Source organism: Varanus komodoensis, unplaced genomic scaffold, assembly GCF_004798865.1.
Source record: "Varanus komodoensis strain SLA01 unplaced genomic scaffold, ASM479886v1 scaffold49, whole genome shotgun sequence".
NCBI classification, from domain to species: Eukaryota; Metazoa; Chordata; class Lepidosauria; order Squamata; family Varanidae; genus Varanus; species Varanus komodoensis.
In genome coordinates, this window is record NW_025336072.1 from 3,951,752 (window position 1) to 3,968,885 (window position 17,134).

Genomic DNA, 17,134 nt, shown 5'->3' on the forward strand with positions numbered 1-17,134 from the left:
ATAATAAACATATAATATAATATACATTACACAGCTGGGAGTTCAACCTGAGAATTAAAACAATGCAAGTTAAAATGTAAAACACACCAACCTTTAATGCAATTAAAAATTAATAAATTATATACAATGAAAACCAATTATTAAGATATCAGGAAAATAGCATTGCTCCTGGTGCCAAAAAGATTGTACAGAAGGCTCCAGGCAAACTGCTCTTAGGAGGTCATTCTACTGAGAAGGCCCCTCTTGTTTGCCATTGTCCTTCCCTCCTTCAGAAGGGCCTCCAAACCTGATCTTAGGGATATCTTCCAGTATCCTGGTCCCAAGCTGTTTTAGGGCTTTATATGATAAATATATTTTAAAAGCCTTCAACTGGGCATGGAACTCAGCTGGCAACCAATAAAGCTGGAATGGTACTGGTGTAATGTAATGTGTGGTCTTGCTCACATCAGCAGTCATGCCACCCTGTTAATGTTTCCGAACCATCTTCCAAGGGTGGCTCCATGTAAAGTGCTTTACAGTCAAGAGTGTTGGTGACTGCGGTAAGACTCTGTATATTCAGGTACGGCTGAAATTGGTAAAATAATCATAGCTGAAAGAAGGCACTTCTGGTCACTGAATCCTGAAACTCAAGCAATAATTATGAGTCCAGGATCACCCGCAAGCTGTGGGCTCTGTCCATTGGAGGTGTGTGACCCACCCCCTCCAGGACAGGTTGAAGCCCCTCCCCTCTGGGCAGACATGCCACCTACCAGCAGCACCTCTGCCTTGTCTGGATTGAGCTTCAATTTATTGGTTCTTATCTGGTCCATTATCAGGGTCAGGCAATGCTTCATAACAGAGACCGCCTCAGCTGACTTTGTTTGTTTCTTTGTTTGTTTTAGAATTTTTTTATTAAGATTTTAAACTAAAACTACACACATCAATCATCGCACACATCAGATTTACTGGGTCAACCCCCTACAACATATCTTTTAACATTCTATGATCATACTAAAATCCATTTATAATAACATGAATACATCTTTAGATCAAAACCAAGTCCCGTTTCTCCAGCCAAATAGAAAAGTAATTCCAAATTTGATAGAAGTCACTATCTTCCTTCTTCCTTCTTCTCCATTGGTGAAATCAATCCCATCCTTTCTTGCAAAGTCCTGTTTCTCTTGACCATTATTTAAGCGAAGCTTCTCCAAGTTGAGTGAAATTACAACATCTTCTTTCTTCTTCAGTGATAAGTTCCATCTAAACATTTCTGAACAATTCAAAATTTATCCATTTTTCTAATGATAAATAACTTCCTCACTACCATGATTACTAGTAACTTGAAAAAGATCTATTTGACATCTCAAAAGGCATCCTAACTACTCTGCTTGGTGATAGCTTTAAGCCAATTTTCTTTAAACTCACTAATGTTTCATCTAACTTAAACACCATTTAATCAAATATAGTTAACTCCATACAGTATTACATATAGACTTGCCAACCCATATAAGTCATTGTTCTTCGTCGTGGCCTCTGTGCATCACACATATGGGTGCTGCGCCTGCGCAGTGCCTTTGGCCGGAAGATTACAAGCTAACGGTTTTTGGCAGGAAAGCTCCGCTCCCCCTCCCCCTCCCCCATGGCCTATAAAGAGCGGAGCGTCCGCCATTTTGTTCAGTCTTTGCAACCGCCGTTCGCTGTGCCTCGTGCCACTTTCGCTGTCGCTCTGACTGTTGCTCATCTAGCTTGTTCTTGTTCTTGATTATTCTCCCAGTTGTTATACCCCTGTTAGTTCTTGTTAGTTCTTATAGTTCTTCTTAGTTTTATAGTTCTCTATCGTTCTACCTTCTCTTTCGATCTTCTATAAAAAAACCAAAAACCAAAAATATATTCTTACCCTCTGCACTGTCTTCTATTTCTTCTTTTCTTACGATGGCGCAGCGAGCGGCTTTCCGCAAATGCGTGGAATGTGGGTCAAAGATGTCTCCGACCGACCTGCATGACCTATGCGTCCTCTGCTTGTGGGAGGGGCATAGGACTGACAAATGTTCTCACTGCCTGGCCTTCTCTAAGCAGGCCAGGAAAAACCGTGAGAACCGCCTGCGGAGGCTCCTGTGGGATCGGGCTCTCATGCAGTCTGACCCACTCGTCATTGCTCTGAGGCCTGGCTCTGCTACGGTGGCTCCGCCCTCACGCCCTTTGGAGGAAGGCGCGTCTACCATGGGGGCTCCACCTGCTTCTCCGAAGAAAAAGCACGAGAAGCGTAAGTATGCTGACTTCGATAAATCAGGAAAGAAAGCCAGGAAGGAGAAGCCTCCGAAACTGACGCAGAAGTTGAAGGACATGGAGGGGGAGCGGAGCTTTCCCGCCAAAAACCATTAGCTTGTAATCTTCCGGCCAAAGGCACTGCACAGGCGCAGCACCCATATGTGTGATGGCACAGATGGCCACTTGAAGAACATCAGTTACAGGTAAGCAACCTGCTTTTTAAAAAAAAAAATAGTTCTCCTATTTTCAATTACAGATATAGTCAGAGATAATAATGTTTCATTAAGTTAGGTTGTTAAGTTTTCACCAACCATATTAAATTAGCCTTTCTGTATCTCATGTGCGCATACCAGCCTACTTAAATCAACCCTTTTTAAAATGAAAAGAAGAACAAAAAGAAAGAAAGAGAAAAATCTCTACAGTTACAAATAGCATCAAAAGCATCCATTTATCATCTCTAAAAGTGGCTTAACAACTATTTGGTGATTATTAATACCTATAATAAATTATCTTCAAATACAGATAAAATCAGAAACATCCATTTAACATCTTTAAAAGCACCATTAATTAGTCTATTTGGTGATAACTAATACCAGTAATAACTTTTAGCCAAGATTTCTTTAAACTAAGTTACTGATGCTTCACCAAGAACAGTAGCTTAGCTTTTCTATGTTACATATGAGCATACCAACCTCTATGCATCACCCCTTTTTGAAGTAACAAGAAAGAAAGTTCTCTTATCTTCCCTTTGGTTTTTTTTTTTACACCTCTACCAAACTTTTCTGTTTTCTTTACATTATAACGTCGTAATATCTGTAATAAAATTTTCAAATGTAGCCACATGAATGAAGCCTCTCTTAAATGGTTAACTGTTTTCTCCTTCTCCAACATAGCAAGCAAATCCAATAAGTTCTTGCTTATTAGCTCCACAGATTGCGCCAACTTTTCCGCTCGTACAAAAAAGCATGCCTGTAATAAATCATGTAATAAATCGTGTCTGCCCATTGCTTCTTTGTTTACATTAGAATGTTGGAGTGTCTGCAGTAGATCATGTGTCTTGGTCTGTAGCCCAGCTATCTTCTCTTTTTCCAGCATAACAAGCAAGTCACATGGAGGCTTATTTATTCCTGATGTTTCCAAATATCCATCTGCTTGTTGTCTATTTACAAGCCCATCCCATAATAATTTACTTGTTATCTTCCCAGTTTCAAATTTTTCTTCTGCTTGCTGGATATTTTGCATATTCTGCTCAGTACAAATCGCTTACCCAAAGCCTGATTAATGGAAACGTCTAGTTTATCAAAACCAGCTTTTTGTTCAATTAAGAAACAGTCAAGTTGCTTAATTAAAACAGTCTTCTGTTGTATTGTTATCGCCTGTTGGGATACTTACAAGGCTGTTAAAGAGGTCTGTATTGCTGAGAGTATCTTCCATATTTCTTCAGTTTCTTCCATAGTAGCAGTAATTACCCAGTCTTGGCAGGGGTCCAAGAGTCCCAGGAACAAAGGAGCAAAGATGGCCGTTATTTCTTGGCAATAGTCCAACACACAAGAAAGATACTTTCTGTAGTTCAATTAAAGTAATTTATTATTTTAATTCTTTGCCCTTGGAGAGATTAAAGAAAAAAAGATCTTTTCCTTACTTACAAAGAGCTCTGTCTCTCTCTTCTCATGTAATTTGCCGCCTTTCAACTCTGTGGGCGGAGGGGGGGGGAGATTCTTTCCTCCTCCAACCGAAGGGCTTTCTGTTTTTTCTTTCTTTCTTTATATCAATTAACAAAAAACGCAGCTTTTTCCACGGGTATCATTGCAAAAAAGAAAAGAAAAGAAAAGAAATAAAATAGTTCCCAATACATCTGATGCTGATAGCTAAAGTAGACTAAACGAAAAAAGTATGCCGAGGACTTGCAGAGAGCTGAATTCTCTCCTGTACCATCCGGCTGAGAAAAGCTTGATTTTCTCCTAGTAAGCGCAGAGTTGCCAGTTCCACACCATCTGGGAGCTTTGCCAAGCAATCTGTCTTCTCCCCTACAGGGCTTAGATTGAGCCCCCATGGCCCACCACCGGACAGTTACCAGCGTGATAACGAAGCTTTGTTAATCACGTCTGTCTCGTCCCGACACCATACTTGAATCAGCTGACTTTGTTGAGAATGATATGTAGAGCCGGGTGTCATCAGCAACACCTCAGCCCCCACCTCTGAATGATGTCTCCCAGTGGTTTCTGTATATGTTAAACAGCATGGGGGACAGCATCGATCCCCGAGGGACCCCATAATGCAACTGCCATGGGGCAGAGCAGCTGTCCCCCAGCACTAGCTTCTGGACACAGTCAGTCAGATAAGAGTGGAATGACCTCAAAGCAGGGTCCCCAACTCCCAACCCAACCAACCTGTCCAGAAAGACACCATGGTTGATGGCGCTGAAAACTGCTGAGAGATCCAGGAGAACCAACAGGGCGACACTCCCCCCCCCACCCCCCAATCTCTCTCCCAGCAAAGGTCATCCCACAGGATAAACAAGGCAGTCTCTGTCCTGAACCCTGACCTGAAACCTGATTGAAATGGATCTAGATAATCTGTTTCATTCAAGAGTGCCTGGTTGGCTACCACTTACTCAAGCACCTTGCCCAAAAATGCAATGTTTGCAGCAGGAATATAGTTGGCAATGGCTCTGGGGCCAGGGCTGGCTTTTTTAGGAGTGGCCTTATCACAGCCTCCTTCAGGGGCACTGGGACCACCCCCTCACTGAGGCATTGACAGCCTCTTGGACCCAAGTACAAACCCCCTGGCTAGATTTCTTGATGAACCAAGATGGGCAAGGGTGAAGTAAACAAGTGGTAGCATGAACAGAATCAAGTACCTTGTCCACATCCTCAGGGTGCAACAATCAAAACTTGTCCATTGATTAAGCTGGTACTTTGGAGAACTTTCTCAATGCAACTAAGTCAGCTGTGGAGTCCAGATCGCAGTGGATTTGAGCACTTTGTCTTCAAAGTGCTGAGTAGTTCTTCACAGTGAACATCTGAAGGTTCACTTCATGTTCCAATCTGTAAGAGATACTGAACCCCTCAGAAAAGTTGGATGACATTGTAAAGGCACAATAAAAGTGGCAAAAAACTGACTTCTTGCCATGTTTATTGCCACAGAATAGGTGCTATAATGAGCCCTCCTCAGTCAAGTTCGTGTATAGATTTCCTCCACTTAGCTGTCTGCTCTCTCACTTCATTGCTCTAAGCTCTGATATATACCATGGAGTTGGTCAGGCTCTGCAAGGGCAGAGAGGGCACTGAGGAGCAATTGTATCAACCTCTTGAGTCATCTCTGTATTCCATAGAGTGACCTGGGCTTTGATAGGAGCACCAACCTTGTCAGTTGAATATTCCCCCAGAGACCTCAGGAAACTATTCAGATCCATCAGTCTCTGGGGGCAGACCATCTTAATAGGGTTTCCACCCTTGCAGAGGGGAAAAGGTGCCAAAAACCTAAACCTCACCAGAAAGTGGTCAGACCATGAGAATGGGGTTAATGTTAACCCTCCGCATCTGAGCCACCAGCTTTCAGATCCGTTGCAAAGAGTGTGTCCCTTTTTGTGAGTTGGGCCAGTAACATGTTGAGGCAGCCCCATGGTTGTCGCGATGGCCTTGAAGCAGTTGTCATTTAGCTGTCCCAGATAAAGCCGTCTTGGCATGGTTGTTCATGTCCCCCAGAACCAACATTCTGTGGATCTCCAATGCTAGGTCTGAGACTACCCCCATCAGCTCAGGCAGGGAAGCCATTTGGCAGCTGGATGGGCAGTACAGCTGCAGAATCCCTAATCTGTCTTGAGTGCCCAACATCAGGTACAAACACTCAACCCCAACTCCTGATTGGACTGGAAGTCTTGTAAAGGAGATCACATTTTTCTTGCCAATGCCATCTCTTCCCCAGCCCTCCAAACAATGCTTGTGCTTCACCATGTACTCAGGTGGGCACAGCTGGGAGAGGGGAACACCCTGGCCTCTCCCACCCATGTCCCAGTAATACAGACATGTTGGTCCCCTCATCAGTGGTCATATTGTAGATGAGGGAAATCTTATTCTGCATCTACCTGGCATTTAATAGTAGGACCTTGCAGGCCAGAGGGCAGACTGACATGGCTACTGGGAACTCTTTTTCTGGGGATGGAACCAGAAAAGGGGACAGGTATAAGATACCTGTTCCCTCTTCTCCTACATGGGCCTGTTTCTCCCCTACTGCCATATCTTCCCCTACCTGTTATTACCCCAGTGACTGCACCCCTAAGTTTCTCATTAATATTCAGACAAAACTAAAACTCAGTGTTTCAGTTCTCAGCTGTATATAAACACATGCAGACTGTGTACATACAAACACAGTCTGCCCAACAGAAAACCATATGGGCCCCAAATGGGCATTGCCCTTAGGCACCACCCTTTGGTGCCCACCCAAGACCACCGACCTGGTCAGTCCTTGGCTTAAGTAGGGCCGGTGCCAAGGGACGGTGGAGTGGCCAGTCTAGAGAGAGAGAATGATTTCAGAATCAATCAGGGATAGATTTTAGACTAGGCAAGTCTCTTCTGGTCATTTGCTGCAGGCTGTAGACAAAGAATGAATGGTGCTGATCCCACACCTCTTCGCATGCTCCTCAGGCTCATGCTGGCAGCTTTTCTTTGTGGCCTATGGTATGGCCAAGGGTTTCATAACTTGAGATGTTATGGTGTAAACTTTCCAAACAAAAGTGGTTGTATGAACCAAAAGACTTTCCTCTGTTTATGTAGGTCTCAAATACCCATGACAATGAAAGGAAAATCAGGCATTTCTATGGCTGGGCTTTCATATCTGACAGATATCCAAGGTCTCAATCAAAGAAAGTGAAATAGGCACAGGCACACGGTTGTCTGTACAGTGGTACCTTGGCTCATGAACACCTTGGTTCACAACCCGATTTGGTTGTGACCCAAATGGGTCGTGAACAGAAATTTCTGAAAAATTTTGCCTCAGGTTGCAAACTCCCCATTGGGTGACAACCGCGATCACACCTGTCTCCCCCACCGAGCACACCCACGATTATGCCCATCTCCCCCACCCAAGCGCGTCCGCAATTGTGCCAGTCTATGGCTGCGATTGCACTTGTGCAGGGAACATGGGTGCGATTGCAGTCATGCTGGCAGGGGGGGTAGATGGCCACACTTGTGCTCGGGGTGTGAGGTGAGGGGAGATGGCTGTGATCTTTTTTGTTCTTTGCCACTTTGCTTCAAATTTTTGTGATTAAAAAAAATAGTTACAGAATGGATTAACCTTATTTGCATTGAACCTTATGGGGAAATTTGACTTGGCTCATGACCAATTTGGGTCACGACCAGAGTCCTGGAATGGATTAAGTTCATGAGCCAAGGTTCCACTGTATTATTCTGCCATATAGGTTTTCCTCTGGTCTTCGTACTCACTTCTTGCCAGAGTTTGCTCCCAGCATACATCAGTCTGTATTTACCTTAAAGCTGGAAGGTTTTCCTGAACTTTGTGTTCTGGATGTTGATTCAACAACTGAAATTAGTTCTTAGTGTAAGGTGCTGATTCATATTGAGGCCAAAGCCTAAAAGATTCAGACTTAGGACAGGTGAATTTAGTAACAAGACTCACTACTGGATTTGTCTTGGTTGCCTTTGGTAGTGATTTTGATTATTTTAACTTTTGTTTTTAGGGGCCAACACAACGGCATGTGCAGATTATTATGGAAAAGCTACTAAGGACAGTAAACAGAACAGTCATATCAATGGGACGTGATTCAGAGCTCATAGTAAGTGCCTTTTCTCGTGCATCTAAAAGTATGTTTGCAATTGCCCTTCATAAAATTGCATAGTCTGCTGGAAATCCTTCCTACAGGATACAACATAAAATATATACAGGAGCATTATTGTTACTTCAGATAAGCCCAGTTAATTTCTCTGGGGTTTCTTCTAGAGTCGTTCCTTTTCATTTGTATGGGTAACGCAAATTTTTGTTTTGGAAGAACTTTTGTATTTATCCTGTTACATGGTATTGTTCCATCAGTAGTATAGAGCTGAAGTATAATAGCATTCTTAACATTTGGATGAATATGTGAGGGTATATTGCTGTTTTGTTTAGTTGTTTGGTAAGAAATTGTGTTGCATTATATTTGCTTTGATTGTGTTAAAGTTCTCATGGCTGACTGTTTCCCTTAAGATCTCTCTAGCAGGCAAACTCCTACCAAGCAGTATAGTAGCACATAGCATGCCTGCAGGTGCTCTCTTTGATTATATATACCCAGTCCCAGAGCCAGCTGAAAACAAGGGGAAAGTCATGCACAAACATTTCAGAAATAAATCGTGAAGAACAAGATTATATCAACTAATAATCCCCATGTAATATTCAACAAGATAAAAAATGTAAGAGGCTCAGTTATTCGGGAGCCTGCATCTGCAGAAGATGTCAGTTCCAACTTAAGCAAAAATGAAATCTCCTCAAGCTTATTTCATTGGTCAAATACACCCAGATATGCACTAAATCACTTAATGATTTTTGAGTAACTAATATTTTTGATTTACAGGGCTATCCATGCTTGTTGTTAATTATATTTGTGGTACATATTGAAGCAATCCTGTTGAATACTTATTAATTGCATTAATGTTTTATTAATGGTATGAATACATTATATGATTTATAGAAATTTCCCATCACCAGACATGATTTTCTTACAACCAGTCAATATTACTTTGAGTTGAAATTATGATCCCACAAGTATTTTAGTCGAAATAGCATAGAGATATAAACAGAGGTTTTGGGACTCAGTTTTGGAAACAAACTTGAATGATCTTCAAAGAAGTAGTTATCAGAAACTCTCAAATTCTTCTCTGAGTTAGATTAATCTAGAAATGTTTTCCAGTTAGTTTCTTCCCATTTCCATGTCTAAAACCAGTGGTGGAGCCAACATCCATCCACTGAAGGAGGCACTTGAGGCAAGAGTGTTGTCAATGGTGGTTTCATACCACTTGATTTTGGAATTTCCGTTTAAATAGAAACATCAATTGATTTTTTGATGTATTTCAGTAATTTGATTTGTCTCATAAATAAGCCAAACTATTTCAAATTATCATCAGCATCATCATCTGGACGGGCCTATTTCCAACATATTCTGATACAAGCTGTGGGGAGTTCACCCTTCACAGAAGAAGATTTCTGTTTAATGTCTTTCCCAGTTGTGGCCATAATCTTGATTCTGTAATCCAGAAATTTTGCAGTGTCATTTGGTTACTGAATTAGAAATAGCTAATACTGAAAAAATAGTCAAAGATCTGGTATGAATTTATGTGATATAGTTTAATTTCTAACACTAAATGAATGGATAGGAAGAAAGCTGATGGAAAAAGCCAATGTGGTGCAGTGATTAGAGTATTGGACCGGGGAGCCAGGAGATATGGTTCTAGTTCCTACTTGGACATTAAGCTCAGTCAGTGGGTGACTTTGAGCCAGTCACAAACTTTCAGCCCAACCTACCTCATAGAGTTGAATATTATTGTGAGGATAAAATGGACCTATGTAAGTGCCTTTACAAGAGAAAAAAGGGATAGCTGTAAGTGCAATGTATAATAACAATAAGAACCATGATAACTCATGTTTGGCAGAAGAGGTGAACTTAAGCTTTACAATTAAGGATAATCCTATGTACATTTAGAAGGAAACATGTCCTACCACTCCCAGCATGAACCAGTCAACATGGGCTGGGACATACTTGGAATTGTAGGATTTTTTTTGTCTAAATATGGAGAGAATTGTACCTTCAGAATTCAGACATAACTTGTCAGCTTCATATCCTTATTTCATATATAACTGAATAACCCTTTTGGAGTTTCTCTTCAGTATTGGCAACTGCGACACAGAATTATATGGCTTTGTTTTGCACTGTGCACAAAACAAAAGTGACAATCTGCTTTTAGAATAGGCTTTGTATCATTTTCCAAACATTCCTGCTTCTAGTTTTTTTTATTCTTCCTGATGGTCTCTTGCTGCTCCAAATCTATTTTCTCTATAGCGTTTTCCTGTTTACATGATTAATATATATCTCCTGTTAGGGACTAATTGTTTCGGTTAGGCCTCTTCTTGTGTTTTTTCTGTTCTGATTGTAGCAAGATCCTCCTTCATAGCCATGCTTCTTGTTTCTGTTATTTATTCATGGTCACTTCAAATATAGTACATGTTGTATCCTTAGCAGAGGGAGGTAAATCCATGATTAGTACAATCTGACTACATCAGCTAACCAGTTTTAAATGGTACATACATCATATGGCTTTCAGGCAAAACAACTAGACAATGAAGAATCTATAGCTGACTGTTCAAATTTTGTATGCTTCTTTTCTAAAGGAATGGCTCAGATTCTATGTGACTTAGGCTTTCTCTATAGTTAATACAGCCACTTTTTGCAATTGCACAAATTAGTTTAATTCTCTTTCTCTTGAGGATGTTTAAACAGTGTTTGGACTTGTAAAGGCTACAATACACTTGCGGAATCTTTTTCCATTGGGTTGTTGGCTAAGGCTTTTGATGGGTAAAAGAGGATTGTGATCTGCTCCTTAGCATGCCAGCCTGGCTTTTGCTAGATTCCAACCCAGGCTCTAGACCAATCACCTTTCTTAAAAAGAAGGGAAAGAGCATGTGGTAGTAATTTCAGTCATTTGAGGATGGAACATACTTCCTTAATCTTTTTCTCTCAGGATTTTTAGCTGATTATGGGACTGAGAGGGCCCTAATAGTAGTAGTGGTTAAGAGCATGGGACTGGGACTCAGAGGATCTGGGTTCTAGTCCCCGCTCAGCCATGGAGCCAACTGGGTGACTTTGGGCCAGTCACAGACTCTCAGCCCAACCTACCTCACAGGGTTGTTGTTGTGGGGATAAGATGTAGTAGGAGATGTAAGCTGCCTTGAGCCCTTTGTAGGAAAAAGGCAGGATATAAATCACAATATAAATAAATAATAGATGATCAGCAGTGGAGGTTGATGGGTCAATAATAACTTGGTTTAGATTCTTTTGCACTTCTCAGTGGCCTTTTTCCCCCTTTAGACCATTTTATTTTCTTAGACCATCATGAATGTCTGGTTGGGGAGTAACATTTCAATGGATTAAATATATTCATGAGCACTGGAGCTGTTATATCTTCCTCATGGTCTTTGGTGATACAAACCAATCATGTCAATTAATTTTTGGTGGCTGTCATGGCTTGGTATTGTAGCTGATGTATGTGGATGGAGTTAAATAAACTTAAATAGATTGCAGATGAGATAAAGATACTGTTGATGGTAATACTGATGTTCTTGAGAGAAAATGTATACATGCTTGAGGAGAAGTGATACTTGAACTACTGAAGCAAGCTTAGACTGTGTAATTTTTCCTAGACCCTACTTTGTTTCCAGAGAAGCAGAAAACAGCAGTGCCCAAGAAAACCTTCTGTCAGTTGCATTTCACACACTTCTTTACACAGAGAGAACTTGCCGTGTTTGCCCATGCTTTTGTAATCTCAAGACTTTATCAGTGCCATATCTTTTGCATGGGATTGACTTCGAAAATAATTTAGAAACTAATGCAGAAATACAGGAAAATCTTGCCTCCTGACAAATATTCAGCTACCTTTGCAGCCGCCATTCTGGCTACTTGTTCTTCCCAGTCCCACTCAAGATCAGAACATAATTTCAAGGCTGCTTGTAGCCTTGGATTAATATATTGACCATTCCTACCTATGTGAATGTATATGCCTGAAAGACGCTCTAATGAGGTTTACATTTATAATATGTGAGGTGAAGCCATCAACCTGAGAGCAGTGTTTTGACTACAATTTCCCTAAGCCTCTGGAGGTCCCTTAGGAAGTCAGCATGAACCTCTCCCTTGCTGCCTTCTGTAGGTACTGCCAGACTTACCTATTTCAGATGGCTCAGAAGTTAATCTGCTGAGAGACTGTATTTGGTTATTTCTGAGATGCTAAATTTTTGTCAGATTGTAATAGTTGGATTTTATAGCAAACCAACTTAAGCCTAGGAAAGATAACTTAGAAATACTTATAACAACTGTTTAATTGAAAGAGATGCAGCTTGTGTTATATTTATTTATTAACCTTTCTATACTGCCTTTTTGCTAAAAAAAAAAGCCATCAAGATCATGTACAAAAAATTAAAACAGTGAAATCAAAGAATAATAAAAACTAAGAACATCAAATCAGTAAAACATCAAAACTACATAATGAAAAGTTTGGATGATGCTGATGCTGATGAATATAGCAAAGGCAAAACGTCACAGCAGAAAACTGGGTTACATTTCTGTTTTTACAGCTGCTTTGTAAATGGCTCCCTCCACACCCAATTCTGACATAGTCTGATGTGTCGTAACTGGATTTTAAAATAATGACACTAAGATATATGTTGAAACCTTGACTGAATGAATTTTGCAAGGGATTTTCTTCTGTAATCTCTAGAACAATAAATTATATTTTAAAGTTTTTCTTTAGTCATTTGTAACCAAGTACATTGTAGACATGAGCATAGCCTTTAAAACATTACTTTAGACATACTATAATTATTTAAAAATGCTGGCAGCACAAAAATTTTTTAAAGGAACACTTATCATTTAAGATTCAGTAAATTTCTGAAATGAACACATTATGGTCAGTGATGATTCACTTTTATGGTGTTAATAAAGTACTGATGTTATGCTCTGCAAAAGAAGTTTAGTAGATATTATCTTTGCTTCAATGGATCAATATCAGGTTAAGCTTTATGTGTTGATATTTATTGTCTGGTTTTCTCCTCCCTCCACCTCACTTTTTCACACAGAAATACAAGTGTGATTACATAGATTTTGAATTCAGTACTAAATTAGTACAGGACACAATGACAGTAACATGACTACAAAGCTGGACTTCTCAATTTCTGATAGAGACAGAGTTCTTGAAAGGAACTTTGGTATGACTACAGATATGTGATTCACTTTGTATATCAGTATGAAAATTAAATTAAAATGTAGAAAATTTTATTTCAATATAAATGAGTAAGATTATGACAGCTTTTTCATCAGATCACTTTATTTTTTCAAATACCTCTGCCTGTTGTAACATGACTGAAAGGCAGTAAGCTTAATGCAGAGCACAATCTCAACGTGTAGATTCCTTCCCAATTCAATGGAGCATTGAGTTTACACCCAGGAAAAGGGTGCATATGATCAGAACCATAAGGATTCTTAAGTCAACATTTTATCTTATAAATATTTACTCATGAATAGATCCTTGCACTGTTAGGTGTACTAGTGCACCACTAGTACTCCAAGATGAGCACTGTTAGGTGTATTAGTGTACCACCAGTACTCCCAAGATCAGCAGTTTCTTTTTCCCAGTGACATTCCTTATAATTTTGCCCAAATCAAGTCTTCTGACTACTTAAGTAACAAAAATAATCAATTTGGAAACAGCCAGAAATGTATGCCAGAGAGACTGGGGCTAGATGGTGCCCTTTTTCACTTCAGGTCCTGTGAGCATGCTTGGTTCAAAAAGAAATTAATATGCTGTGACACTGCTGTTCAAACAGTGAGGCTGGCTATTCCTGCTTATTTCATCTTAAGCAATTAAAACAAAAGAATCTTGTGGCATCTTAAACTTAATGTGGCTGAAGTGTTCATAGGCAGATATCTTAAACATGAATCATAAATGAAGTTCAGTCACTACAGGAAGAGAAATAATAGATTTATATTAATCCCGGCAGACGTTTGCAAGCCTGTGCTCAGTATATGGGAGGTTATGATGGTTTGCAGTGGCTTCCTTACTAAGAAAGGAAGTGGCCTATGAGGCTGTTGCCTCATTTAAGTTGTTCATTTCTTTATTTAAGAAATGAAAGAAACGTTTAAGATTCCAGGGAATCATTTCTATAGTCCAGCTGAACATTCTACCTGCTTTAAGTCAACCATAGGAAATTCTGGTTGTCTTCTAGCCATGTTCTACCCATAAGTCAACCACAATATGGACACCACCGGGCACACCAGAGGCTTACAGTTTGAAGGCAGGTGCTCCTTAGGCTTTATGGTAGAAAAGCTCATATCTGTAAGGGAAGTGACTTGTGCGTCTCTGTTTGTTTTATTTCAAGTATCTAAAGCTGTCTGGAATTGAGGATGTAGACTTAAATGGTGTAGATTTTCCTCCAGATACAGAAAATTTACATAGACATGATCGTACAGGTTTAAGAAGATATGCTTAATTCAACAGATACGACATGTTCAATTAAGTATTGTATCTTTTAACCTTATTGCTCCACAAATTGAGTGTAGTTCTTGGAGAGAAAAAAATGAGGTACAGGATGGTGAACTCAAGTAGAAGCCACATAGGCAACACTAAAAATGAAATGAGAAGAAATTATCACCACATACTCAAATTTATCCTTGAAAATCTTAATGACAAGAAAGTTAACAAAAGCAAACTACAAGCGGACTTGCTCTGTTTTCTATGTTTCTATGTTTCTACAAACCAGGTTTCTAAGGGTAATGCTCAGGCTACAACCCAGGGCCTACAGGGCTCTATGCTGCACATGAGCTTTGTTCCAATGTTCCACTGGCATGTTATATTATTGCTACTGCAGTAAGTATTATGTTGATTGGCAGATTGTAAAATATTTTTAGGGGGCTGGATTAATTACAGTTTGCAGTACATAAAAAACAAATGTTCTGTGCTTGGCTTGGAAAATGATTGGGCATTTGTATTTATTTTTACTAAAATTTTCTCTAAGCTACCTTTGGAAAACATAGATGACGAGTACAGTACACATTAATATTCAATTCGATGGTTTTATTGCTTTACTTTTACTGCTTTACTATCAAGGGTTTTGCAAGTACTTCAAAAAGTGCTCTCAATAGCCTTATTCACCTATAGCAGTGGTAGGGAACCTATGGCATGCGTGCTGAAGTGGACATGCAGAGCTATCTCTGTCGGCACCCAAGCCAAGTTGCCCCAGCATCGTCCCAGCAGCCGAGCATCAGATAACAATGCACATAGGGGCCATGCGCATGGTTGGAAAGGAGTAGCGGCGCCAGGCGATGTCACAAGCCGCGACTCATTAGCTGCAACTTGTCCGAGCTTTCGCATGGCCAGTCAGTGCGCTGCCAAGGATGGTTAGATAGACAGATTATTGCAGTGTTGTCACTTTCTGATAAATAAGTGGGTTTTGGGTTGCAGTTTGAGCTCTCGGTCTCTAAAAGGTTTGCCATCATTGACCTATAGGAATCAATGGACACATGATGTCTCTATCTTTTTAAAAGGCAGATCTATATTTGCTGCATATTCCCACCTTGTTTCAGGGTGGGTGGAGTGACTGAGTGTTGAAAACTCTGGCGTGAAGATTTTCACTGGTAAATTGCTTTTTTGTCCTATACCACTCATTTTTGGAGTTACAGGTCCTTTAGCATAACATCAGTAATACTGCTTTATTTCAGCTTTATTTCAGTGTGTCCAGTGTTGTTTTGGGGAGGGGAGAAGGATGGTGTACAATGGTATCTCAAAGTGTTATGAGAGTGTTCCTTCAAATGTGGGTAAGTTTCAGAAGAGTAAAAGAGTGGGGTGAGTGAGTGAGGTGATTGGTTGGTGGCTGAGACTGTGTGGGTGGAGCTTGGAATGGTGTGAGGAAAAAGAAATAGAAAGCTATCAATCTGCCAGCAATTAACAGTTGTGGTCAGTCAGCAGTCTATGCTACGGAATCTGAAAAAGTAGCCTTCCCATTAGAATCCCAGCTAGTGCTGTGAAAAGCAGTCAAGAAAGAAAAAAGGAAGTCAAATACTCAAGAGTATTAGCAACTAGGAAGAGTCCAAACCTAATATTGTCAAGTATTACACTGGTCAAAAGCCTTGGAAATTAAAGTAGCTAAATTTTACCAGAATTGGGTCACTAATTACTCTGTCCCAGCTCCTGCCAGGCTTGAAGTTCGAAAGCATACAAATGCAAGTAGATAAAAAGGAACCACTTGAGTGGGAAGATACCAGCGTTCCGTGCACTTCGGTGTTTAGTCATTCTGGCCACATGACCACAGAAACTGTCTGCAGACAAATGCTAGCTCCCTTGGCTAGGAAACAGAGATGAGTGCCACCTCCAAGAGTCAGACATGACTGGACTTTAATGTCATGGTGAAACCTTTACCTTTATTAATTGGCTCCAGTTTGCAAGATACAGCTTCAGGTCAAAATTGCATCAAAATAATTCAAAATTATGAGGGGAATGTACGATTATGCTCCACAACTTTTCAGCAAAATGTGATATAGCAATGCGAATGGTGTCACACCAATCATTATAAATTATCTTTTTATTGTTACCAGTAACATAACTTTCCATTCATTTATTGGTTTTCATGTAACATTTTCATGGGGGAACCATGCAAAAATAGCATGGTCACTACTGGGAATAGCATGGTTCCCTCCACACCATTGGGACTGAGAAAGGTGTGGACTTTTTCTTCTTGTTTAGCCAATGACACAGGTAAGTTGCACATGTAATGCGACAATCATGAGGGGCCCAACTCTTGTCCTTATACCCTATTTTGCATCCATCATACTGCACTTTTGAGATGCAAATGTAACCTTGCCACAAATGTAGCAGAAGTTATCCGCATTGTTTACACAGTTTTGAGGCGTCTTGGCTTCTGGGGGGAAATATCACGCAATTGTTCCTTGGAAATGCTAGGCAATGGCACTTTCACAAGCCACCAGGTGTAACTGTATGATGCGTAGATCTGACCAAGACCAATGTATCTTGCAGTAAAAGAACAATAAATTCCATTAGATAATAATCTTTGGGCTCAAAGTGAAGATAAATTTATACACTTCCATGTGGTGCCATTTTCATTGTTCTACCGTACTTTG

At 40.3% G+C, this 17,134-nt stretch overlaps 1 protein-coding gene across 6 annotated transcripts in view; it reads left to right on the forward strand.

Moving 5' to 3' along the window:
• The window catches only part of DOCK1 (dedicator of cytokinesis 1), a 550,659-nt gene that overhangs the window by 167,015 nt on the left and 366,510 nt on the right, over positions 1-17,134 (forward strand). For all 6 annotated transcript variants that reach the window (XR_006416228.1, XM_044445702.1, XM_044445703.1 and 3 more), the window contains exon 27: positions 7,946-8,041. Coding sequence is in view for 5 of the 6 variants with exons in the window: in XM_044445702.1 (XP_044301637.1) it covers positions 7,946-8,041 (96 nt within the window). In the remaining variant the exon portion in view is untranslated. The remainder of the gene's footprint in view (positions 1-7,945; positions 8,042-17,134) is intronic.